Source organism: Sceloporus occidentalis, unplaced genomic scaffold (assembly GCF_023333645.1).
Source record: "Sceloporus occidentalis isolate IW3139 unplaced genomic scaffold, rSceOcc1.0.p SCAF_6, whole genome shotgun sequence".
NCBI lineage: Eukaryota > Metazoa > Chordata > Lepidosauria > Squamata > Phrynosomatidae > Sceloporus > Sceloporus occidentalis.
Genome location: NW_028316986.1, coordinates 50638861 through 50666545, shown reverse-complemented (window position 1 = coordinate 50666545; position 27685 = coordinate 50638861). Strand labels below are relative to the sequence as shown.

The following is a 27685-nucleotide window of genomic DNA, read 5'->3' as shown; positions in this document are numbered from 1 at the left end:
CTGAGGAGTTGTGATAGCACCTTGCAGAGGTCTTGTCTTCTGCTCATCACAGAGCCGACAGCTGGTAGGAGGGGGTGGATGTATTATTATTATTTTTCACCACCCGACTTGCCATGACCCCAGGACTCCATCCTCCAATGTAGGTGGTTGGATTTTAAGGTGGGTTTGGAGGGCATTTACAATCATGGCAATGGTGTTACTATCATAAATGTGAATAGCGAATGAATAGGAATAATAACTGACTAACAGTATGTCATAATTTTTTGGAACTAAAACTCCCAGAATCTTCTTATCCACCTTGGTGAGCAGTGGTACTAGCCAGGGGACTCTTGGTACAGTAGTCTGAAAAATCAACTTTTCCTAGCTCTGTTCTTTCTTATATTAAAAAAACCCTATGTTGTGTTGATCTATTTAATCTCTTTGGTTACTGCACATAAATATGCTAAATAAAATTCCATCTCTGTCCTCTATGTGTTGATTTTAAAGAATATCTCACTGAGTTTAAAGCAGTGGAAGGCTTTTTGGATGTCTGAATAGGAGTTATCCTTTGTTGGATGTTCAAAAACTCTGGGTAAAATCTGATTTTGTCTTGCATAATATAAGATCTTTCTGTGAGCCATTCATTCATAAATAAGACATTTACTAAATAAATTTAATTTGACTAAATAAAGAGCAGAGATTTAGTGTCGGCTGTTTTCATGTGTGATGTCAGCTATTGAATGACTGTAGTGTATATTAGAGAGGAATCTAAACTATTCTGTTTGTTAACTGCAGGAATGCAAGGAGGTAGTTGCATATTTTAGTCACCAGTTGTTGGATAGTTTGCAGAAAGCCACTCGCTTATCCTTGGATGCTCTTAAAAAAAGAATATTTGTTTCAAGGTATGTGAAAAAAGGGTTCTACATGATCAATAAAATTCAATACAGATGATAGCTGAAGTCCCTAAATCTCAATGAAGTATATTTACCACACTCTGCCAGTGGAGAGGGAGGCATCCAGGAATGGCTTAATTCCTTCTGCCATGCATGCAAGACAAGGAATTGTGTCATCTTAAACTGAGTTGCTTGCTAATTCCTAGCTCCTTCACTCAGTTCATTTCCTTGCCTTTATCCAGACCAGGTCATATCAGCCCTTCTTCGCTGATCCCTTTGGTGAATCTTTTTTTCCTTCAGTTGTATTGTTGACCAAATCCTTTACCTTCTCTTTCTCTCAGGCCACTGCCCTTCAAAAACAGTCTGAACAACAACAACTTTAGGCTCATTCCCCTTCCCACTTTAAATCACCTTTTAAAAATTTGCTTTGTTTTTAATATTAATTTGCTATTTTAAATAGCCAAACTTTCAGTTTTAAATTGTGGCAGTTATTTTTTTTCTTAAGTCCAGTTTTGTAGAGATCAACTATCAAGATGAGGAAGGTTTCAGGGGCCATGGGAAAGCCCAACAGTTCCTGTAGTACCAAGTTCTTCTCTACGTCCATTTGCATGGCTATGGACAAGAAAGCCCTCTTATCTGCCTCCTTAGGTGCTGTAAAGAGGCCTGCTCCTCTGTCTGCTCCACCATCATGACTGCCTCCTTGTGCTGCCTTCATGAGTGTTGAGGCAGATGTGATTGATTTGTGAGGCAATCTCCTCAAGTTCCCTTGGCACCCTGACTATCTTTCATGGAGCCACCTGCACTGGTGGGGAGGAGTGAAAGCCACCCGATCCCTCCTTAGGTGATCAAACTCTCAGTTCTGCCATGGCTGAGTGGATTGAGATCATGGTCACTGTTACATTGGGTCTCCCTGGGGGTACATCTGAGACAAGGGGACAAGAATAGTGTCCCTGCAACTTCCCTTCTTCCAAACCCCAATTCTGGCAAGGGGCTGTGAAAAGATGTTTCAGCTGTCAAAGCAGCTGGAGAGAGAGAGAAAGAAAACATTTTCTAATCAGGATTTCTATGAAGGTCCTCAAACCATCTCCCAGTCTTTCACAGAAATCATGACAAGAAGCTTTGCAAAAACATTGCAGCTGTTAAATAATCAAGGGGGATCTTGGGAAGAAACTGCAATGTCTTTTTACAGCCTCTAGTTAGACTTTACGTGAAAGATTGCAAGGGTGAAGTTACAGAAGTTTGAAAGCTAACAAACTAATTTTTGTTTTTCCTGCAACTTCCCTCCCCCACAACCACCAGCCCTGAGAAGTGATTGTGAAAAGAAATTTCAGCTATCAGACCAAATGGGGAAGAAGTAAACTGATATGTCTTTTCACAGCTTCCACTCAGGATTTCTGTGAAAGACAGGGGCTTGGGAGGAAGGAAGTTTGGGGATTTATAGAAACTAGATCATAAACTGTGAAAAATCCACAACTCCCCTTGCTCAATTTTTCACAGAAATCCTAACTAGAGACTTTGAAAAGACATTTCAACTGTCAAATCAGCTGATGGGAGGAGGAGACTGAAATACCTTATCACATCCTCTAGTTAGGATTTCTATGAAACACAGAGGAGAGGAAAGCTGTGAGAAAAATAGAAACTGTCAAACATCTGCAAATTCCCCTCTCATTTTTCACAGAAATCCTGACTATAAGCTTTGAAAGATGCTTCAACTGTAAAACCAGCTGGAACAGAAGAAGAAACTAAAATATCTTTTCACAGCCTCTTGTCAGAATTGGGGCTTGGGAGGAGTTGTAAAACTAAATCATCAGCTGCCAAACATCCACAACAGAAATCCCGGGTAGAGGCTACAACTCTTGCCTTGGAGAAGGAATAACACAAAATGGATGTCCAGGGACTCTAGGTCATCCAGGATGTCTAAGGCTCTCTTTATTTTCTACTGAGTACTGTGGGGGAGGCCTCGACCTCTATGCTCATTAGATGGCTTAAGCCAGTATTTCCCAAACTTTAGTCTTCCAGATGTTTTGGACTTCAGCTATCATAATTCCTGATTGTTGGCCAAACTGGCTAGGGCTTCTGGGAGGTGAAGTTCAAAACACCTGGAAGCCAAAAGTTTGGGAAACACTGGCTTAAGCCATGGATTTTCACTTCATATGAATCACTGATACCTCCACAGGATGTTACAGCACATGCAGCCAGATCTGCTGTCACCTGAATGGCATTTTCAAACAATGCACCCCTGGAAGAGTTTTACAGAGCTGCTACCTGGACAAATCCTTCCACCTTCACCAAACACTATAAATTGGACAGTTTTGCATCTGCAAGAGCCTTTTTTGGCAGGAGGATCCTTAAGCAAATGGTTCCCACCTACTCCCCCCCCTCCAATTTTGCTTCTTTGCCATTTTTCCTTGCCCTACACAACTAGAGGCTTGGGTGGGTCTCATTCCTAGATGGCCCCTTCTCCTCTGGAAGAAAATAGCACATTGGGAATGTACTGTGAAGGTCCTTTCTTGCCAAGGATAAGGAGACATCCACCCTATCCTCTCGTTGGCAAGAGGTTTCTTCCATATTTTTGGTTCTATGTCTGGCATTTGCATGGATCTGAGCAGGGAAGGAAGGAGCTAACAAGTCTCAGTTAAGATGATGTCATTCCTTGCCTTGCCTTAGGAGTTAACCTAACCTGGACGCTTTCTTGTCATTGGCAAGAATGGACCTTCACGGGAAGTTCTCAGTGTACTGTTTTTCCTAGTCTGAGAAAACACTTGTACTTTGGTTGCTGGCAGCTGAAGAAAATAAATAAGGAGATTCCAAGGGAGTTGACCATGTGTTCTTCAACACCAAAGAATAATTTTAGGCTTCACTTTTCATCAAATTGCAGAAGCTGCAGCCCCTAATTCTTTCATGTCCTCATGTTGTTATTAGTTGTGTCTTGATATAGACAGTAATAAAAATAACTCTGGTGGTTACATCTTGAATTAAAATGTTAGTTTATAAAAATATGTATTAAGATATGCCAGATCAGAAAGTGAAGGGTTTCTTTTCCCACATGGGCAAACTATATCTGAGAAGGTCCAAAGAAGCACATTCTCCCATTTTGTCCTTATGTTTATTTTAATACACAGCATTAACATCCCATAATTTTTTCCAGCTCCAGTTCATTTGGACGACCACCTTATTTACCTCAAACAACTACAAAAACTGAAGATGTTATTTCACTTCTAAAAGCTGAAGTACATTTAGCTATTCCACATGTGGTAAGTGATTTATACAACCAAGAAAACATCATCTGAGAATTTCTTTTGAATATTTTCATTTATGGAGTGATTTTCAATGTCCCATGTTTTATTTGCAACAATGCACACTAAATCTGAAGGTGATGAGAAGAAACTACAGGAGAGAACTAGACTGATAAAATGAAATAGAAGAAGGATAAGTATAAGAGGAATGGTGTACTAAACACACCAATATAAAATAGAAATATCAGTTACATGTGTGCTGTGACATAAATTCCTCCCCATAAAAGCTCAGCCTGCAATAAACTGAGTTGTCTTTAAGGTACTTCAGGGCTATTTGACATCTCTCTCTACAGCTCACAAAGGTGGTGAAGACAGAGGCAAAACTGGAGATGTATGGCATGCCTTTGCCATAATGCCTATATATATTGAAAATAAAAATAACACATAATGTTAACATATTTTGAACTTTCCTTACACTGTTTTACTGGCTGCTGATTGTAGGGGTGGAGGAGCCTAAAGTAACAATCACAGCATTATACTTACTAGAAGTTATAAAGGAGGGAGAGGAAAAAGTGGGGGACGGAACAGCCATGAACAGAATGTAAAAAGGATCTGAAAAGAATTTTAGAGCCACAGCTCTTAAGCCATGAGTTAGAAGTAATATAGGCTGTATCTGCACAGCAGAAATAATGCAGTTTGACACTGCTTTAACTGCTGTGGCTCAGTGTTATGGAATCCTGGGATTTGTAGTTTGTTGTGGTACCAAAGCTGTCCAACAGAGAAGGCTAAATATTTCACAAAACTACAGGCCCGGTACAGATGGACGTTTTAGACGCCGTCGTCACATGCTATTGGTTGGCTTAGGGCAGAGCGCCCACACGCCATGCAACCCTTTCACGTGACAAGGGTGCCACCATTGTTACATAAGTGCTGCATGGCGTCCACACGGTGCCGTGTGGCACTTGCATAACAAGTGTACCAGTGGTTCACTTGTGGTTCACTTGTTACCCCACCACCGCGGCTTCAAAAGGAGTCGCTTTTTGTGGCTCCTTTTTCTGCTGGCAGGAAACCTCGCGGTTTGGTGGCTGAGGCTTCCCTCTGGTGGAAAAACAGGTGCCAGCAGGCTGCCCTTTTTGAGCGGTCTGTACGACACCTATAAGTCCCAGAATTCCATAGTATTGCACCATGGCAATTAAAGCAGTGTCAAACTGCATATTATTTTTTGCAGTGCTGTTACTAGGGATGGGTAAGAAGGGCATAATCTATTGTATCCACAACAGAGAATTAAAGTAGTTTGACACCACTAACTGACATGACTCTATCCTACAGATTCTTGGAATTTGTAGTTTGATGAGCTATTCAGCCTGGTCCATCAGAAAGCTCTGGTATCTCACCAAACTATACATCCCAAGATTCTGTAGGTTAGATTCATGGCAGTATGAATTTAATTCTGCAGTATGGATACACCCGCAGTTACCTTTCAAATGAGAATGAAGTTTTATCAGTGTAACAAGTGATGTTTTCAATTTACCAGTTTTAAAGACATTTTTTATCAGAATGTTTAATATTTTATGTCATTCTCTTGTAAATACTATTTATTTTATATCCCTCTTTTCTTTCAAATGGGACTCAAAGTAGCTTGCACTGTATATTAAAACAAAATAGCTAAAATGATCTGTATTCAAAAAATTTAAGAGCATTAAACATCAACCCAGTTGAAAACATTTTTTTAGAACAGTTAAAAACACATACCGTATACATATGAAAAATCAGCGCACCGATTGCACTACCCGGTCCAGTTAAAAGCTGAAGGCCTCTTTAAATGCGAAGCTTTTTGTCTGTTGGCATGCTTTTTGTTGTATAGGTGAGGCAAAGTTTGCACAATCAAATCAATTGTTGATCTGAATTTCAGGGTGTTGCATTGTGTTTAATAAAAATCATTGTTTTGCATAGGTGATGATTCCTAGTTTAGATGATATCCAGCAAGCTATCAATCGCATGATTCAATTGACACTTGATGTAAGCCGTGGTGTTGCACACTGGGGACAGCAGCACTTGATGAAATCTTCTAACAACATGGAAGGCACCCTTGGTCCAACACCTAGCTCAATAGCAAAAACAGGCAAAAAAGAAGAAAGTGAGACAGTTGCTTGATCTGTTTTTCCTTTATAAAAAATACATTGCATTTAATGTGCATCTAAAATTTCAAAGCTGTTCTTTGAAACTATACTTGACCCAGGAGAAACTAGCACCATAATCCCATGTATGTTTACTCAGAATTACGTATCACAGTGGTCAGTGGAGCTTGATTTTAGATAACTATTCCAGACGCAATACAAGGTGTTGGTTATTACCTTTAAAGCCCTACATGGCTCAGGCCCGAGTTACTTGCGGGAACGCCTCTCCCTACATAATTCGCCCCGCACACTTGGAACATCTGGGAAGAATTTGTTGGAATATCATAATACTCGATTAACCACAACTTCCCATAGAGCATTTAATGCCGCAGCCCCTGAATTATGGAATAGTCTACCAGAAGAGATCTGTCTTATTACCACCTTAGATGCCTTTAAGAAGGCACTTAAGATGGATCTCTTCCAATGGGCTTATCCATCAGATTTTGTGTATCGATGATGTTTAAGGCTCCACTCTAATTATGATGGTATATGATTTGATGATTGGATGTTTTAAGGAACTAATAGGGATGTATAATTCAGTATTAGTATTTTAATGATTGTTTGGATTGTTTTGTATTATTTTAATGATATAATCTCGCTTTGATCCTTGGAAGAGGCGGGATATATAAATAAAAATTATTATTATTATTACTTTAGCCTAATTCTATATTACATAAACAAAATGTTTATTATCAAAATATTCATGCTGTTGTCCTAACTTTAGTACACAGCTAAAGGCATTGCAAGTCAAAGATGACTATCGTAATGGTGGCAAAGGAAGAATTGCTTTTAGCATTACCCAGTTGTGGCTCATCCATTGTAAAATACAAGCAGATTTGATTTCTCATGCTTTGGTTTTTTCCTGTGTTTACTGTCCTCTGTGTTTCATCCACACCCATGATCACAGCTGGTGTGAGTAGCCTCATTGGAACAGTAAAACTATCTTGAATGACATCTTATAACTCTTTTAAAAATATTATAAATAGTGCTAAAACGTTTGTCCTAGGTTGCTGCAAATGAGCACAATAAGAGCATAATGCTATAGTATTAAATTTTGTACTATACTCTTATAGATCAGGATCCCACATAATACTTCAGAGCATAATACTCCAAAAATGCAGTTCCATGTCTTCCTCTCCCCAGAAGGCAAATTCCAAGCAATAGAGTCCATTGCCATGGAATTTTCATGGCAGGGGGAGAACAAGAGATCCATGCTCCACAGCCAGATTGAAAGAGCCAAAGTCCCACTTCCACAGAACATACTTGCTGGAAATCAGGGACAGTGATGCTAGCTCCTTGATTCAGGCTCAGGATCTGAATCAGTTCTTGACCCACAGTCAAGGTCTGATGGTCATTTTAAAATTAGTATTATGCTGTTATAGTGCAGATACCAGCCATTGTAGAATATGTAGCTAGCAAATTATTTTAACACTTAACAAATAAATAACTGAGAATCCTAAAATGGTGGTCACCAAAGTGTTGTAATAACTCTTTGCTGAGCTGTGGCAGGTTCATATACTGAATTATTCGTGTACAAAATTATTACTGCCCACATTAAAAATCATGAAAGAGGAGCACTAAAGACATCTACAAGTGTGCAGGGTGCACTATTTCTTCTTTGCGGGGGGAGTTTTCCCATTAAGAACTTTGGTCAGTAGGTAGGGTATAAATATTCCAATCCCAATAGGAGTAACAATATCATAAATAGTTGGTGTTATAGTGATTGCTTCTGGAAAATATATAACATGACAAAGTGAAATAGTGAACTACAGACCATCCCTACCTGGCTATAGTTTTTTTAAAAATAAAATGTAATTAAATCCCATTAAAATGCTTTTCTGTACTCTCCCCCCCCCCCCGAAAGACATAAAAAATTAATATTGTAGATCTTTGCTGATTATGGGTTTGATCTCTTTTGATATATGGGGTGAGAGTGTGAAGAGAAACTACAGAACTTATGTTACAAACTATATTTTTTCAGAACCACCTGAAGATGCATTTCCCATGAGAAAGTTAAGGAATTTTTATCCAGGTGTTGCAGAACACAAGGATATTTCCAAATTAGTTGTTGTTCTGTCCTCATCAGTAAACTCAGTACGAAAAGCTGCTAGTGAAGCATTGCAAGACTTTCAGAAATATAAAGCTCTGTGGACAGAAGATAGGGATGGTAAAGTTCAGGTAAACTAAATTCTAAGCATTGCATTCATTTTTGTAAGAGATTTCTTTGCCCAGCTTGAGATGTGGGTCAAAGTGGTTCATGACATTTTTCAGTATTATTCTGCAGCTGAAGGAAATTGTACTAAACCTTTTAGTTTTCAGTAGCAAAGTTCTATGAAATGCATATTTCTAAATATTATTGTTTGCTCAGATTAAACATCAAAATGTAACAGTGAGCCTTTTTAGCCCCAGTATCAGATATGGTATTCATAACTGTACTGAGCTAATGGAGGTCTCCCGTTACGTTGTTTGACATCTACATAACCAAGCTGTTTCCTCACTAGTTGTTTTTATGGATTTTTCTCTCTCTTTTTTTGGAATGGACATTAATGCTTTTCAAATTTACTTGTGGGAATCACAAAAATGTTCTGCTACACCATTACATTTCATTTTTGTTTGGCCATAAGGACCTGGCTTGCAATCCCCCCACCCAAACTTAAACACCATTGCAGCACCATCTTGTGCAGTATAGACTAGTAAAGGAAGCACCATTGACACACTGTTGTTGGGAAGAGTGGTCCATAAAGCAGTCATTGATGATACTTTCATTTCTAACTCTATCCTCCAATTTGTAGTGCTTGAACTTCCCTCTGAATTGCCTCACAGGTGATATTCCTTGGTCTCTTCCCAATTTGATGATAATAGCCTTCAGCTCAGAAGCTTTATCCCAACTAATCTCCTGAAAGATGACAATGTGGGATCTGCATAAAAGGAATCCCCTCAGATTCTGTCCTTCTTATCCCAATGCATATGTGACAGCATGCATATGTTCCCCCAGCGTAGTATTGTATCATTTTTGTGAGATTGAAATGGAAGTGCAGAGAGTTGTGCTGCAAGCTGAGGCATTAAGAGCTGACCTGGCCTCAGGTCATGTTTGGCCTGGTAGTGAATAAATGGCAGAAGATAAAGAGAAGAGGAGTGGGAGGAACAGTGCAGGAGAAGTGAACATGACATGAACAAGGCTGAATGTATGTGCATCTGATTCCTTTTATCATTTGTAAATAGTAATACAATAGTATTGATGGTTTTAACAGCATAAAATAATATATGTTCCTATTCATTTTCAATCTGCCATAGCAATTTTTAGCCAGTAATCCCTCCCTCACTGAGATCAGGGCAGAAATTCTTCATTATGCTACCTTTGAACAAGAGATAGAAGATTTAAAACCTACCATTTCCGTAGGCCCCATTGAATTAAATACAGGTATGAAATTCATTTTATTTATGGTAATAAAATATATAGGTATGTACATGAAATATTTAATTTGCCCTTTCAGTGGTGAATATTAGTATTGGCAAGTATAACTACTATAACAGCGCACACTGAATGTATAAGATTTGAAAAGAAACAATTCACTTGTAGATAGCTTTAAATATTGGCTGCAGGCTCCCCTCCAGGGGCTGCCAGAGTAGTTGGCATGTCCCCTGGGCTCTCTGCATCTCAGCTTCTTCAAACTCAGAGGACATACCTGGATCCTGGAGGCAGCGCATGACAAAAGGTCCTCTGGCCTCATCATATGTGGATGCATAGCCTTCAGGAGTTGCTGAAGAAATAGAAACCCAGAGTTGTTGGGCATGCAAAACTAAGGCATGCAACTTGGGTCACAGCCTAAAGCTCATAGTCTTCCTGATGGTATTGTTCTGTTCTAGTTATTTGTACAGTTTCTTTGAATATGTGGTCTACAAAAGGCAATTGCTTTGCACATGCAATATAATCTTGATTACCTAATTTATTAACAGGACCAATGAAACTGGCACTCTCTATAGAAGCAAAAGCATGGAAAATGTTGCTTTGCCGCTACTTAAATGAAGAATATAAGAAGAAAATGCAAGACATGATAACGTTTATAACAGAATATTTGAAAAAACTATCTCGACCAATTCGAGATTTAGATGATGTCCGATTTGCTATGGAAGCTTTATCTCATATACGTGACAAGGAAATAGAAATGGATATGACTATGGGACCCATTGAAGTAAGTTGCTTTGCAAATAGGATCTGAAATGCAAATAATGTTTTTTACAACCTGAATTATGAGGCACTCTCCTTCATTTTTAGGAAGCCTATACTATTTTAAACAGATTTGAAGTTGAAGTGACAAAGGAGGAATCAGAAGGTGTTGATACTTTACGGTATTCTTTTAACAAACTACAGAGCAAGGCAGTAAGTATATAAATGTATGCTGCAAGCTTCAGTTAATGGTTAATATAAAATGATTATTATTGTATATACCTGACTATGTCGACCTCATGTATAAGTACTGGGTAGGTTTTGGGTTTACAGGTGGTGATGTAAGGATACAATATTTTGTTTTCAGAGAAACCAAAGGCACCCATTGAACAAACTATTATAATAATAATAAAAAAAAACAAGCTCTAATTTTACAACCATGTTAACAAGATTATTATGGAGGACCATATGAAAATCCTTACTGAAATCAAAATTCACTACATTCACAGCATCCCCTTCAGCTAACACTGTCAAGAGAGAGAGAGAGACAGAGACAGAGACAGAGAGACAAGATTATTCTTGTATGACTAGGTTTTTAGAGATTCCTATTGGTTCTTTGTAATGGGAATTTTTTTCCTAAATAATTCTATGATTCTAAATGGTCACAAGATGACTATTTAATTGTCTATTCTGGAACCTTTATTGGCATCAACATAAAGGTGACTAGTTGATAGCTATCTTCTTCTTTTCCCTCATTTTGGAAGAGGGACACCATCTTCAAAATAGAGCTCCCTACTCTAGTTTGCAATGATGCCATCTGTTTTCCAAGAACTCTCAAAGATTACCGATAGAGGCTCAGAGATTACATCTATAGATTTCTTTACTACTTCTGGATATAGTTCATTTGGCATTGGAGAGGTTCATTCATTTAAAGTAGTGGTGTGTTCTTGTACCACTTCTTTATCTGTCTTAAACATTTATTTCATTTACATAAGGTTGAGCACTGTTTTTCTTTTTGGGAGAAGACAGAGGTAAAGTAGGTATTAAGCAGTTCCTCTTTCTCCCCTGAATACTCAGTGTTCATCATCAGGCTTCAAACTTACTTGGAAAACCTCTATTGTTTTTAACCTCTCTTGTAGTCTGAACTAATTCTGAGTTTCTTTCAAACTGTTTCCATAAAAGTATTGGCTACTTTTGCATTTCTCACACATGCTCCTTTTAAGCCTTTGTTCAATCAAAAGGTCTGTATGCATCCATCCTGAATTCTTTAGAAGCTTCATACTTTTCTTTCTTGCTGGAATTGTTTGTGATTGTGTCTTCAATATTCCCCTTTAAGAAACTCGCAGACATCATAACCTTCTTTTTTCCTAAAGTATTTCTGACCACGAGATCTCACTCACACATTATTTCCTTAAGATTATTGAAAGTGGCTTTCTTAAAGTTCAGAGTGTATATCAGCTTTCTCTTTCTTCTGTATGATGAATCCGAGTAAGGCACATCCATCCTGGGTTTCCACTACTTCCACATCATTAATCAGTTCTTACCTATTGCTGAGGACCTATTGCTGAGGTCCAAAATAGTTTATTCCCTTGTCACTTTTCATTTCCAAACCAGCCTTATACTCTTGTTTCCTTCGGAACCTAGATACACGCTTGCTCCTTCGGGGTTTTAGCTTTCTATGATTTTTCTGGTCATATGTTCCAGAATCCTTCTGAGCAGTAGCTTTTCAAAAGAAAAAAAGACTGACAATATCTGTCTTTTAAGTCTTTGGATTTTCTAGAGAGAGGTTTGGTGACATTAGAATAGATAAAATGGGTATTCTGTGGCTATTATTATGTCTTATTCTTATGACTGGTGAATATATATTTCCCTTTCAGGCCGGTGTTCAAGATGAACTAATTCAAGTTCAGCCCAAGTTTAAGGGTCAGCTGCTGGAGGCTGTTGAGGTTTTCCGTGAGGATGTGTCAACGTTTGAAACAGCATATGAAACGGTAATTTCTTTGAACAGTTTGCAGAGAACACTGTGTATTGTGAACTGTCTCATTTGATTTTGTCTTCCCTGAAAGAAAACATAAAGGTTTAGAAAAAGCAAGTGGGCTTGAAAATTTAAATTGCAATCATTTATGATTATAACATGAACAAACAGCTCTGTCAAAATTAATTTTGCTGCTATTCCATTAAGATAGAAGAAAAAGTATAAAGGAAAATGTCCATCTACTTACAGGCACATAGGGTTAAGACATTACATTCTTCTTCTGTAGTGGTTTTGCAATCTGTACATTAATGGAATCTAAGAAAGGGGCATAGGATCCAGTCTTGAAGAAAAACTATTTATTATTGTACAGTCTGATGATGTGGACAGGATCCTTAAGAGGTGAAAGCCACCACATGTATCTTAGACCCTTGTCCATCTTGGCTTATTAAATAGGCCAGAGAGGGACTGGCTGAGTGGATAAAGGAGGTAGTCAGTGCCTCCCTACAACAAGGCAGAGTTCCATCTTACCTAAAGGGAGCACTTGTGAGGCCTTTGTTAAAAAAGCCACCCTTGAATCCCACTATAATGAATAATTATTGGCCAATGTCCAATCTACCATTTTGGGGCAAGGTTTTGAAACATGTGAGGGCTTCCTAACTCCAGGGGTTTCTGGATGAAACGGATTATCTATCCATTTCAATCTGGTTTCAGGCCTGGAGATGGAACACAGACAGCCTTAGTCACCTTGGTGGACGACCTACGCAGGGAACTGGACAGAGGCAATGTGTCCCTGTTCGTTCTGCTGGTCCTCTCAGAGGCTCTCAATACCAGCGACCATGGTATCCTTTTGGGCCGCCTCTCTGGGACAGGACTCGGAGTTACTGTTTTGCATTAGCTCTGTTCCTTCCTGGAGGGACAAACCCCAAAGGTGGTGCTAGGAGACTCCTGTTTGACTCCCTTGCTATTGGCCTCTGGGGTCTCTCAGGGTTCTGTGTTGTTCCCTACACTATTTAACATATACATAATGCTGCTAGGAGAGGTTGTCCAGAGTTTTGGGGTGCAATGCCCTCAATATGCTGCTGCCACTTAACTCTACCACTCCTATCCACCTCAGTCCAAGGACGCTGTCCTGATTCTAAACTGGATGAGGGCAAACAAGTTGAAACTTAATCCAGATAAGACAGAGGTGCTGGTCAGTTGGAAGGCAAATCAGGGAATATGGATCCAGCCTGTGTTAGATGGGGCCACTCTCCCCCTGAAGACGTAGGTTCACAGTTTGGGGATACTCCTGGACTTAGCTTTGAATCTGGAGGCCCAGGTCTCTGCAGCCACCAGGAGTGCTTTTGCACGTTTAAAACTTGTGATGCCAGATCTGACCACTGTGATACATGCCTTGGTTACATCCTGTTTGGACTACTGTAACATGCTATATTTGGAGCTGCCTTTGAAGAGTGATTGGAAACTTCAGTTGGTGCAAACAGCTGCAGCCAGGCTGTTAACCTGAGCAGGTTACAGAGATCACACAACACCCTGTTGAAACAGTTCCACTGGCTGCCAGTTTGTTTCTGAGCACAATTGAAAGTGCTGGCGATGACTTAAAAAGCCCTATATAGTTCTGGTCCTGGCTATCTGGCAAACTGTATCTCCCTATATGAGCTGGCCTTGGCTCTGAGATCCTCAGGAGAGGCCCTTCTCTCCATCCCACCCCCATCACAAGCATGGTTGGTGGGGACACGAGAGAGGGCTTTTTCTGTGGCTGCCTCTAGACTGTGGAACTCCCTTCCCAGGGAGACCAGAATGGCCCCTTTCTTGATGGCCTTCTGCCAACAGGTGAAGACCTTCCTCTTCAGACAGGCATTCAAAACCGAAAGCTTTTAAAGAATGGGCCAAGATGTTATATTGTTTTAATGTGTTTTAAACATTTTTATATTTTAAACTATTTGATATTTTAACATGTAATTTGTTTAAATTATTGCAATAATTTAATTCTGTTTTAATATGCTATTTTTGTATTCTTTTAATTGCACTTTTTTTAATGCTGTAAGCCACCCTGAGTCCCAGTCTTGGGAGAAGGGTGGGATATGAAAAAACAACAGCAACAGTATTGGCTAAACTTTGCTTATTTCAGGAAGGACCTATGGTTCCAAATACCCCACCTCAAGAAGCTAGCAATAGATTACAGATTTTCCAGGTAAGAATTTTGGACATGTTAAATGAATGGCATGACACCTGGTTAGGTTTTAAGGAAAGGCTCAGATTTTCAGTTTTTAACTCCAGAACATGACATTTGACATAATGATTAGGTGGTTGTTCAATACAGACTAGCACTCTAGAATGTTTTGCTTTCACATATTCATTCTTATCTTTGAAATGATAAAGCATAGGAATGTGCTTTGCCATGTGTAGTGCTTTTTAATTCAAATGTAAGATTCTTTATTTTGGCCCACAGGAAAAACAGCTTTTAATATGACTTGGATTGACTTGATTCCGACTTGTCATGTCTAATTTTACTTTACAAAATAATCCATTAAATCTGAGTTTTAACCCCAGGAGTTTTTCCTCATATTTTCTCTTTTCCATTTATAGCTGCCTATCAATGATATCTCTTGCCATTTTATTTTCCATTATGACAACCTTGAAGTTAACTTTCCATATCACACTATGAAAGCCACTCAGCTGCGCTGATTCTTGCATACTTATTTAACTATGCAAATAAATAAATAAATAAATAAATAAGTAAGTAAGTAAGTAAGTAAGGGGAATCTATCAAGCACTTTGTGATAACTGGCAAGATAATTTTATCCCTACTGTCAGCAGAAGTTTTAATGTGATTTTATTCCCTTACCTGACTACAATATTTAGCTACATAGAACCAAAAGGACCTACCATGCAGGAATACACAATCAAATCACTCTTCAAAGTGTGTGTGTGTGTTAATTATTTGGTACCTCGTCTATCTCTCTGTTATAAACACAGGTCTACATCATTACATGTACAGTTGGCACTCCTTTTCCATTGATTTTTTTATCCATGGGTTCAAACATCCATGGCTTGAAAATATTCCAAAAAAAAAAGTATAAATTCCAAATAGCAAACCTTGATTTTTCATTTTATGTAAGGGGCACCATTTTGCTGTGCCATTAAATTTAATGAGACTTGAGCATCCATGGATCCTGGAACCAAACCAAGGGCCCACTATATGTATAAATTCAGGCAGTGTTTGTTGTAGTCCCTGATTAAATTGAACAATAGATCTATTTATATTTAAGTTGCTTTAATTGCTTCTGAACTTCATAGTTTTGTTTAAGTTGTTTTCTTCTTGTTTGCAAAATCTGAGCAGGGCTGTTGATGACAAAGGCTTTTGATGCGGTTGTTATGAATCAAAACGGACTTGATGGGAAATAATTAGGATAAGGTCACTAGCTGGATTTCAGCGCTCCACATTCTGGCATTAGAAGCTTCAGAATGCTTAGGTTTTGTGTAATGCAGAGGTGTATTAATACAAGAGTAAATAGCCCATCAGATGTTGCTGAACTAAAATGTGAGCATTCTGTGCAGTAAGTAGTGGAGAAGCTTCCCCTCATGAACATTTTGAATGGAAGGATAGACACCCAATAACAATTGCTTAAAAATGCCCTGGGAATATAGCTGGAATTAGATATTACTTTTTTAGAGTTGAAGGCAGTTTGTATATATTTTCACTTAACTATTTACTGTGACCTAGGATCACTTCATGCACCTGATAATATTTCTTTATTTAATTCAGGGGTGGGCATGCCCCATAGCCCAGTGGGTGACTGCCCCATTTTGAATTCCTCCAGAGCGCTTGATGGTTGCAATGTGCTGTCATTGATGCCATGACTGGTGATGAGAAGTAACATTGTATCATTTCAGTTTCAGTCCTTCAAAATGGTTGCATTTGGGAGCTTTCCCCCCTCCTGTTTCACTGTGTCCTCAAACAGCAAAACTGTTTAAACTATCCAAGGCAATTTTGCTTAATATCAATCAGTTGTGGGCAGGTTGCTAAAAAAAATGTGGGGTTTGGCTGATTTGGTGGGATGGGTGTGCCAAGGATGTGGGAGGACATTGGAGATCCAACAGGTGACACAGAACCCATCAACTGTCCTCATTCACTCTGCAAATTCCACAATTTCTCCCCCTGCTCAAATTACTGATTGCTTAATCCATTTTCTTTCTTTCTACAAAGATGAGGGACAACTGTTGTCAAGCACTTGTGATCTCCTTAAGTTTTCACAACGAAGCTCAAAATCAGAGCAAGCATTGAAAAGAACAGGGGAAAAAAAGGTCTAGCCATAAAAAAAAAAACCTCCAATTTTTAAGAGCTTGCATTTTCTAGGAGGGGTATCTCCTCAAAATGGGAGGTGGAAGGGTACAGAAAGGGGGAAATTACATTTTCTCCACTGTGAATGTTAACTAAAAACATGTGCATGATTGTGTGTATCTTTTGAGGACAGCACAAATTTTGAGTGGTATTTTTTGGTGGAGCACTCAGTTTGTTTTTCTTACAGAGATCCTACAGTACTTCTTTTATAATGCCGTTCCCAAGACTTCTATTGCTAGCGAGGTTTGCGCAGCCTGCGTAGGTTCACATTGAAGCATCATGCCAGGATAGCCACCAAGTAACTTGTCACGGAGCCATGTGGCTGTTAAGCAATCTCCTCCATTCCTTCTGAAGCTGATAAAGCAGACTGAAACAGATGTCTCTGCAAAGAGGCTCTTTAATCTTCAGTTGCTCTATTTACAGAATACAAAGCTACTTTCACTATACATCCACCACAACCAACCATCAACCCACACTGTCTACTGAGGCTTGTCCCTTATATACACTTGTGCCATGCTGCCACTAAGTCCAGCCTCTTCATGCTGTGTCACCTTATTCCTTGTCCCCCAGGCCAGGTGACTATGCATATTTACAGTACTTTTACAGCACTTTGTAATGCTTTCCAGCACATTATGACCTTGCAGTAAAACCACATCCTTTGACTCAGCTGAGCCTAATTAATTGGTTACCAAGCTGCAAGTGACCCACAGTTAGCTTTGTCACCCTTCCCCACATCTGGGCATTTTTGCTTCTGGTTTATTCTCCAACATCTCAAGACTTGGTTATATTAGAATGGGAGTAATATATGACTTAACGACTGGTGATTTCCAGGTAGTTGGATAGCTAAAGAAATTTCCTCCTTGATTTGGGATGCTAGAGGTCATGATGCTATACACTGGGCTCTTACCATCTCTAGAGGTTCAGTCCCAAGGCGATCTGTGGGAGCTCCAATCCACAGATGGCTGCCTGCCAATATGGTGGGCCCACGATATATACATAAGCACATTGCATGTATTTGACTGAATTAGTGTGTGAACTGTATGGCATGTGAAAATACCTGTGTGGTTGTGTATGAACTGGTATATATGTACTGGTATATGTGTATATGAAAAGTGTGGGATGGTTCTGCCCATTTTTGCTTTGTTGCTGCTCTGTATTGGCATGATAGGAAGACAGCCCTGATGTTTAAAATGTTTCCCATCCATGATCTAAAGCCTTTGTTAATTTCTACTTCAATAGACCAATTTTGATGAGCTCTGGAGGAAATTTGTTACTTATTCATCTGGTGAGCAGCTATTTGGATTACCTGTCACAGACTACGAAGTTTTACATAAAATTAGGTAACAATGGAAAACTGTTGTACCTTTCTACAATACTTAACACATGCCGACAAGTCTTTAATGATGGAGGAAACTGGAAAAAAGCCATTTATACCTACCAATTATATCCACTTAAGTAACTGCACGCCGGGGGTGGGGGGTGGGGGGTGGGGGGTTATATAGTCTTTAGAACTAAGTTCCTTGAAAAAGCTGATAAAATGAAAATCACATAGGAGATGGAAAAGAGACTGCGGTGTTATATGTGCAATTATGTCTGTAGAATCTGAAGGACATGGTTTTAGATATCTGAGAGGATGGAAAAGAGGCATCAAGAGATTTAAGGTTAAAAATGCCTTTGCTTAACTGGCATTCCAGGGACAGATATTGGACTGTATCCTGGTCTTAGTCCCAACTAGAGAGTCAGTGGGATTTATCTGTGCATTTATCATTCAACAGTTGAGTCAATGTGTCCACTCTAATTGGGAGTAATAAATATGAAAATACCTCCCATAAGAAAGTGAACTTCAGTGACAAGAACTGTTTGGAAGACAAATTTAGGTACATGTAATTTGAAGTTATGTTTTCTATTATAATTGTTATCCTTTGCTTTTTATATCCACCATGGTTTCCTCCTTCCATTTAGTAAAGATAATGTGAATCAGCTTTTCAAAAAACACAATAGTTACTTACCCATTGAAAATCTAGACAATACAAATACTATGTAGTAGTTAGAGTGTTGGACAGTGGCTATGGACATTCAGATTTAAGTTGCTGTTCAGTCACGAAACACATTGGGTACCCTTGGGCCATTCTTTGTTTTTTTTTACCTAACCTAATTCTTAAGATTGTTGAGAGGATAAAATGAGGTGGAATCATACATGCTAACTTGAACTCCTTGTAGGAATGGCAAAAAATAAGCATATTTTCTGTTGTACTGAATTTTGGGCAATTGGGATTGATTATTCATATTATCTTGATTGTATGTGAGGTTTTTCCTTCCAGAAGGGGGAAAAACATAACAAGAATTCAGATCTTTGTCCTGTGATATTAAATTTGAGATACATTTGCTATATTTCTATCATTATGTTCTTAGTAAGCAAGCACAAGTAAACCTAATCGGTTACAAATCCACATTTTTCTTGCAGGAAGGAGCTAAGTTTGCTTCAGAAACTGTATGGATTGTATGATACTGTGATGAACAATATCAGTGGATATTACGAAATCCTCTGGGGAGATGTAGACATTGAAAAAATCAATGCTGAACTTTTGGAATTTCAAAACAGGTGAGCTCACTTGCTCTCTGCATGATAACCTATAACCAATATCTTTAGCAGATGAGCATATGGATTATTGTACATCACCCAACATGTTATATATACTTTATCAACATCATCATAGAGTATATTGCAGACTCACAGCAAGCATACCTTGGTGAGGCCTGCATAAGATTGTCAGGAGGGAACACTTGGGAGGCAATATCAGCAAACAGGCATAGCAGGATCTTCTACAACTGCTCTCAAATTTACAGTCCTTCAGAATGCAATGACTGAGATTTTTGTTTTTACAAAGATTTGTAGGGAATCTTTAAATAAAATATAATTCTATTAACTTCTTTGAGCTATATTTGGCAGCAGGGAGAGTTAAAATAGTAAATACTTACTTTCTTTCTTTCTTTCTTTCTTTCTTTCTTTCTTTCTTCACAATGAAAGATGCCGCAAACTACCTAAAGGTCTTAAAGACTGGCAAGCATTTCTAGATCTTAAAAAAAGAATCGATGATTTCAGCGAGTCTTGTCCACTACTAGAAATGATGACCAATAAAGCAATGAAACTAAGGCACTGGAATCGCATTTCTGAAACAACTGGGCATCCATTTGATGTGGAATCTGATTCCTTTTGCCTTCGGAACATCATGGAAGCACCACTTCTCAAGCACAAGGATGATATTGAGGTAGCCTTGCAAATTGTTGCATTTTATATTTAAATGTCAGGATAGGGTGCATTTTGAGGTTTTGTTAGTCTAGGGCAGACCAAACACTCTTGTGCCCAGCCACAACAATATTTGTAGCAGTGTCTCAAAGAGACATGCCTAAAAACAGTGATAAGTAAACTATTGAAAAGGAGCTACTGTGGCAGAAAGGGCAGCTTTTTTCTGCCCCAAAAAGGAGCAGCATTTTGCCACTTCTTTTTGGGCCAGAAAAATGCCAGATTGGGGCCATGGCATGTGGTTGTCATGGCCCTGATCCAGCGATCAAAGGGGCAGTGTCAAGCTGCCCCTTTAGGGCTCTCTGTAATGGCCCCAAGTCACCTTTGGGCCTCTAAAGGATACTTCTTTAAGGCTGTTGTCTTTCAAAGTGGTATTCCTGGTTACCATAACTTCAACAAGGAGGGTATCAGAATTGGCATCATTTGTTTCTGAAGGTTTGATAGTTATCCCTGACTATTGAGCCATCTTTTGTACCTAAGTATTTAATTTTGAAGTGGGTAAGTCATTCAGTAAAGTTGCTTATCTTCTGTCTGATTCCAATACATCCTGTAGAGAAAAGATGGCACTCTGCATGTGAAAAGAGTGGCAAAAATATACATTCAAAGAACAAAGACTATTTGAAGAAAAGAGGCTTTATTAATTTCATTTCATCCAAGGATTTGGAGTTACATGGCATCAAAGACAATGATATCAATATGGCTTAAAGGTTGCATTCATTTCTGTTATGACTAGGCACATATACCAAGACCTCAGCATGTATGAGTACATTCCACTATATGTATGGCAACAACCACAGCATTCAGAGTAGTAGGTTTATTAGGCATTACAGGGTTGAAAATTTTAAGTCTGTAGAAGTCGCATTCGGAAGAACAGTTCTGTATTCAGTAGTTCAAAATGACAACAGCTATTCTGGCCCTTAAAAAATGAAACTTAATTATATCCCAGAAGTTCTGAATTGTTCTTTCAGCCAGACTGAGAATGAGATGTTGATTCTTGCTGTGAACAATAATCTAGGATGGCCGGGGCGGGGGAACCACTTCTGAAATTTTCCTGTGCAGCCCTATATCTTAGTCTTAAAATATGTTAACTGTAAGCAAAACTATATAATTAAACTGCTGAGGAAGGAAGAAGGAAATGGAAGAAATGTATTTAGAACTTGGAACCCCTGCCTCAACCATCTAGTGCAAGAGAATAACCCTGTAGTTCTGGATTGCTCCACAGTGATCATTCACAGTAGGTATCAACCTCTAATTCAATTCTCTATACTCTAATGTGCATGTGTTTTGAATACATGAAACATGCCCATCAAAGAAGCACATTTTAAAGGTTCAGTGCAATTTTTAAAAATATTTTAAGGCTCTGTTTTTCTTTGTAGGACATCTGTATATCTGCAATTAAAGAGAAGGACATTGAAGCTAAGCTATCTCAAGTGGTTGAAAGCTGGGCAAGTCAGATCTTGAGCTTTTCAGCATTCAAGGGAAGAGGAGAACTGCTCCTCAAGGGGACTGAATCTGCTGAAATTATTACACTGATGGAGGACAGCTTAATGGTCCTGGGCTCTTTATTGAGTAACAGGTAGCTATTTTAAAAGTTTAATGATTTTATTAATAAATGTTTAAAGTGAGGAAGCCGCTTCCTTATTCCTCACATCACTGTGCTCACAAAAGAAGGAAGAAGGTAGAATATTGTGAGTGCAAGAATCTTGGAAGAGGTGGTCACCTGAATGAATATGGAGGGAGGACAGAGTCTCAGTGCTCTACCCCCTTCATAGCTGTTCTGCCCCAAAGAAAACCAATACAAGAGACACAGGAGAGTCGTAGCAACCAGTCAAGTTAACCTTTCTGCTCTAGGCCATAACACCTACAGGACAGGAAAAGCTATTTCTGGCTGACTGGCTTCAGCTGTAGGATTGGAGGTATGCTTTATCAGGACACACAGTTTTCTCCTGAGTCATTGTGTCCACCCTATGGTGTGTGGGACAGTAGAACTCCACAGTCACCAACTGTGGCTGCTTGATGCAAATGTAATAGTGTCCAATTACTTAATCATGGTTAGATGATGGAGATAGTTGGGAGAGTGTATACGCCTTTCTCTATTTCACCCTCTCTGTGAAGGCATTTTCCTTCCCCTCTTTTGGCTTTCATTTGTTCTCTTTTCACTCTTGGAACTCACTATGGTTAGTGTTACCTCAACAGCAATCTTAACACTGAACAAGATTGGATGTGTTAGAGTTAAAACTTCAAAGTAGCTGAACATTTTATTCTAAGCATAAAGAGAGATACCATGTTGATAGTGAAAAATAGAATTCATGAATTTCAACTTCTTACTTGTTGTTTCTTTTTTTCAAAAGATACAACGCACCATTTAAAAAGGATATTCAGAACTGGGTGTATAAACTTAGTACTTCCAGCGATATAATTGAAGAATGGTTGGTTGTACAAAACCTCTGGGTTTACCTTGAAGCTGTTTTTGTAGGTGGGGATATTGCCAAGCAGTTACCTCAGGTAAATAGTTTAGTTTTGTAAATGCTAATCTTAAGATCTTACCAAGCAACTGTTCGGGTTTTAGAATGATTTGCAATCCTCATTCATGTACCCTTTACAATTATTTTGTTTAGGAGGCAAAACGTTTTCAGAACATAGATAAATCCTGGATAAAAATAATGCAGCGTGCTCATGAGAATCCTAATGTGGTTAACTGCTGTGTTGGAGACGAGACCATGGGACAACTGTTACCACATTTACATGAGCAGTTGGAAGTGTGCCAGAAGTCACTTACAGGGTAAGAAATCTGCTGATTTTAAAAGTTTTTATGAGTATAAAGTAATATTTTGTTTTTTAAAAGTATGTGCTTAAATTGTAGTGGTGTTCAGAGTTTAGTTTTAAATTAAAGTTTTAGGAGTAAGTATTTGGGGATTTGTAAGTTTAGGTTTGCATAGGTAAACATTGCTGTTTTCTAAACATGTCTTTTTTCTTTAGATTTTTTTCAAATATTCAGAATAGCAATAAAGAGCAGTTTTTGCATATTTTTATAATTAATTCTCTTCAGACAGTTGCAAGGGCTAAATTACTGCTCAAAGTACAGATGATATGTTTTTTGAGTGGGAAGGAGTGGAGTGGGAAGAAAGAAGGGATCTATTTCCAATAGTAGTAGATATTTTCATAAACCGAGACTTCCACACAACATGATTTGCATTTCCCATGCCTTTGATTCTTCAGTACAGATCGTTAGGAATTAGAACAAGTTTATGGGATTTAGAAATGTAGTTACATATGAGTTCACTGAGGGCTAACCTTAGGTCACCTAGGACCCTGAGATGCTAGCTGAGAAATGTACATGTGTGAGTGAGACCCGAGAGAGAACGCATGCTCATGAAAACCACTATCTATTACTTTTATATCAGTTACAAATGAAGCCCAAGATAAATGTTAATCTAGGTTGAGAAGCAAGATTACTTGAGTTACCACCTCTTAGAATGCTGTGTATACATTACAACTTGTGTAAGGTAAGTGGAACACAACAGCTTTGGCTCAGTTGTTCCATTACTATCTCTCTGTGCTGGCTCTGGAGGCAGGATAACTCTTGGGCTTTTTGGAAGCTGCATGAGCAGAACCGAAGGCCTGCTATTGCCTTTGATTCTTCCCTGCACCTGACTTTTGTGTGTGTGTGTCATGTAAAGACTTTCTCAAATGATGACTCATAAAGAGCAAGAGCTATTGCTGCAACCTCATTGCAGTGGCCAGTCTTGGGATTGCCTACAGAGCAAGGATCTATGGCAGTCTGAGGCTGGGGGAGCACTGCATCCCAAAATGATGGTGCAAGCTCCTCTAGGTAGACCATAAACTGCCCCCAGAGACACTGTCCTCATACCAAGGGAAGTTGGTTATCCAAAGTATGCATATGAAGAGGGAAAATTATGAATTAGATATGAGACAGCCAAAGGCAGAAACTAGAGAAAGCCAGCAAGTTTTGGGTGGCTGTGAAAGGTGTCTTTCAGTGGTAGTACTAAGACTTAGGCCTGATACAGACAGCCAAAATAAAGCTGCTTCGAGTCACTTTGGAGGTATGGTGTTTCAATGATACATGCGTCCTAAGAGTCCAGAAGCCGCACCAAAGCCATGCTCCAGTCCTAAGGACTGGAGTGCAGCTTTGGTCCAGCTTCTGGACTCTTAGGACGCATGCATCATTGAAACACCATACCTCCAAAGTGACTGGAAGCAGCTTTATTTTGGCTGTCTGTATAGGGCCCAAGTTATGTGAGGAAAAGTTTCTGAACTAAGAAGAGAACGGAGTAGATAAGAGAATCATGAGAATCATGGCCTGCATGTGAGTTTGTAGTATTTTAAAAGCTAAAATTGCACAATGGGATTTACTTCTAAGAGCCAATGTATAGGATTGTAATGTAACAAGCTTTTATGAAATAATATCCTGTAAACCTTTCTGGGCTGATGTACCCACTTCTGTTTATATAAAAATCTCAGGATAGCAGCCTCTGAGTCTCACTTTGTGCAGCTAATTGCACAAGACTGATTTTTATCTTTAACTAAAATTCCCAGGTAAGCATACACAGGACTCAGCTTCAATTGGACAGAATGTACATGTATTTATCTGTTTGTTTTTAAAGTTAATATGTTGTTTTTTTCTTAAATCTCACCCATTAAAGGTATTTGGAAAAGAAAAGACTACTGTTTCCCAGATTCTTTTTTATTTCTGATCCAGCTCTTCTGGAAATACTTGGACAAGCTAGTGATTCACACACCATTCAGGTATGTTCCATAGACTTCTTTTACAAACTTGGCAAAATAATATTTACTAATTTAAACTAAATTAAACATTAAAAATAAATCTTAAACCAACAAAAATAGAAGCATGCAACAAACGGTGTAGATATTTAGAATTTTATCTTTCACGTTCCCAAATTTCGTTGCAATTCTTAACGTTCTTGCAAAATGATTCAAATATAGGAACAGATTGTTCCTCTGCTAAAGATTCTGAAGTCCCTTTTTTCCAACTGTGAAATGTTTTGTAGCTTAGCCACATTTGTCCTATATCAGGAATGGGAGTGAACCCTGTTGGCAAAAATCTAAGATGGATTTTGTACATTCAGGCTGCAGTTTCATGTATATTTACCTGTTAAGACCAATTTGGCTCAGTGGGACTTAATTCTGGATGTTATAGGATTGATAGAGCTTGGATGGAACATAGTGACCTGTAATTAGTCAATTTATATCGCATTGCTGATATGAGCACTGTTTTGCATTATTTTTAAAATGTATTTTAAATGATGTTTTTAAAGCTTGATGAAATAATTTTTTTGCATTGTGTCATGTTAGGAATCCTAAATTAAATTATCCTCATCACAGGTAATAAAACAGCAATCAATAATGCATTGAATTACTTTTCAAAGCATTTTTAAATATAAAACAATTCCATTTTTATAGCTTTTGTGGGTTTTGGGGCCATTTTAATTATTTTTAATTCCCCCCCCCCCCCCCCCGTGAAATGTAGTCTGAAGCTGGCCATTCCAAAGGCAGTGTTCCCTCAATTGGCCTTAAGACCAGGATTTTCTACACCAGTGTGGAGGTGGTGTTAATTATCCCCTCCCTACTGGTTTCAATTTGGGCTGGATATGAGAATTCCAAATAAGAAAACTTATAGGGCTTGTGAAACCTGTAAGAGGCATTCTACCTCTTCCACAACTTATAACTGCTTATAACTGTTTAAAAAGGCATTTTCCTAGGACATTTTTACAATCATGGCAAACATTTTCCCACAACATCACGATTAGAGAGGACTTATCCTGGGAAAAACCAGGAATGCTCCAGCAAAAAATCATTCACATGGAAATCCCATGAATGATTTGTTGCTGGAGCATTCCTGCATCTTCCTGGAATAAGTCCTCTCTTAGCATGATGTGTGGGAAAATCTTTGCTGTGATCACACAGATGTCCTGGGAAGATGCCTTTTTAAACCCCCAATTTTCTCCTGTGTGATAAAGGCCCCGTATAGACAGGCCAAAATAAAACTGCTTTGGGTCACTTTGGGGATATGCTGTTTAAATGATGCATGTGCCCTAAGAGTCTGGAAGCCACACCAAACTCACGTTCCAGTCCTGAGGACTGGAGCATGTTTTTGGCATTGCTTCTGGACTCTTAGAACACATGCATCATTTAAACAGCATATCTCCAAAGTGACCCGAAGCAGCTTTATTTTGGCCTGTCTTTGAGCTGTCATCAGAATCATATAGGTTCATATACTGTACCATCTGAACAGACATGCATTGGATTACACTACTGTTTTGGTTTGGCTTAAAGTGTTAAACATATCCTAGAAAATAAGTCTGAGGAAGAGGGATTCCAGCAAAGCTTGCACATTGACTACCACAGTCCTATGACTACAGCATAATTCCCACTTATTCTTTCTGTTAAGACAGGAAACTCACCCTTTAAATTCAGATGCTATTTGCATATATATATATATATATATATATATATATATATATATATATATTCAAATTGGCAATTCCCATTGTGGGAATAGAGCAATCTCAGGATCCAGTCATCAATATCATCTTAAATACTGCCATTGCTTGCTGTTTTATAAAAAACGAATTGCTTTGTGAAAATGTTCCAGGGAGAGTGATAATTACATGTTTTCATTCTATTTCTCTTTCAGCCACATTTGCCGGGTTTATCAGACAATATAAATGAAGTGGAATTTCACCCAAAGGACTACGATCGCATAATGGCAGTTATATCAAGAGAAGGAGAAAAAATTCCTGTAACATTTTATATAGCTAACATTCTAAAATCTAACTGAATATTGAATTATGGATATTCAAATCAGTCTCTCTACATTAGTTTCTGTAGAACTTTGGCAACATTAAAAATAAATGTTTCTTGTTTTGTTGCTTTGCAACAAAGGTCCAAACCACACTGCAGAAATAATTCCATTTGAAGCCTCTTTAAGTGCCCTTGCTCAGTGCTAGAGCATTCTGTGAACTGTAGTTTTGTGAGACATTTAGCGCTCTCTGTCAGAGAGCTCTGGTGCCACAATAAATTACCATTCCCAGAATTCCCTAGCATTGAGCCAAGGCAGTTAAAGTGGTCTCAGACTGGATTATTGCTGCAGTGTGTTTTGGACCAACATTTACTAAAGGATATAAAAGGAATATTGTCTAATTAGAATAGCACATCCTCTTAAATCCAAAAGTGGACAAATCTCCTCTCCAGTCCAAATGTGCCAAACCTTGATTCTGATAATTTTATAAAAATGGTGGTGAATAAAACCTTTGTGGGGGAGAGTATTACAGTTGGCACTCCGTTTACACGGGGACGCATCCCCCCCCCCCGTGAAAACTGGGACTTGAGATTATTCAAGCCCCATAGGCTTGAATGGAGCATGCCCCCATGCATGCGGCAAGGGTGTGCACGTCATTGCAAATAGTGGAACCTATTTATGACCACACCCATGCCAATTGTCAAAGTCCTCAACCAACAGTGTGGGGTAGGCAGCAATAATAATAATAATAATAATAATAATAATAATAGATTTATTTCTAGCCCACCCAATCACGAAGAATCTGGGTGGGTTACAACAATAAAATACAA

General features: G+C 38.7%; 1 protein-coding gene across 3 annotated transcripts in view; it reads left to right on the top strand.

The window, feature by feature from the left end:
- DNAH8 (dynein axonemal heavy chain 8) overlaps positions 1-27685 on the top strand; it is a 203483-nt gene that overhangs the window by 57866 nt on the left and 117932 nt on the right. For all 3 annotated transcript variants that reach the window (XM_089529590.1, XM_089529589.1, XM_089529591.1), the window contains exons 24-40: positions 775-881; positions 4021-4126; positions 6062-6245; positions 8267-8463; positions 9580-9706; positions 10243-10478; positions 10562-10666; positions 12331-12444; positions 14557-14619; positions 18010-18110; positions 19235-19372; positions 19799-20039; positions 21451-21650; positions 22426-22579; positions 22693-22856; positions 24739-24841; positions 26751-26855. In XM_089529590.1, coding sequence (XP_089385716.1) covers positions 775-881; positions 4021-4126; positions 6062-6245; positions 8267-8463; positions 9580-9706; positions 10243-10478; positions 10562-10666; positions 12331-12444; positions 14557-14619; positions 18010-18110; positions 19235-19372; positions 19799-20039; positions 21451-21650; positions 22426-22579; positions 22693-22856; positions 24739-24841; positions 26751-26855 — 2445 coding nt within the window. The remainder of the gene's footprint in view (positions 1-774; positions 882-4020; positions 4127-6061; positions 6246-8266; positions 8464-9579; positions 9707-10242; positions 10479-10561; positions 10667-12330; positions 12445-14556; positions 14620-18009; positions 18111-19234; positions 19373-19798; positions 20040-21450; positions 21651-22425; positions 22580-22692; positions 22857-24738; positions 24842-26750; positions 26856-27685) is intronic.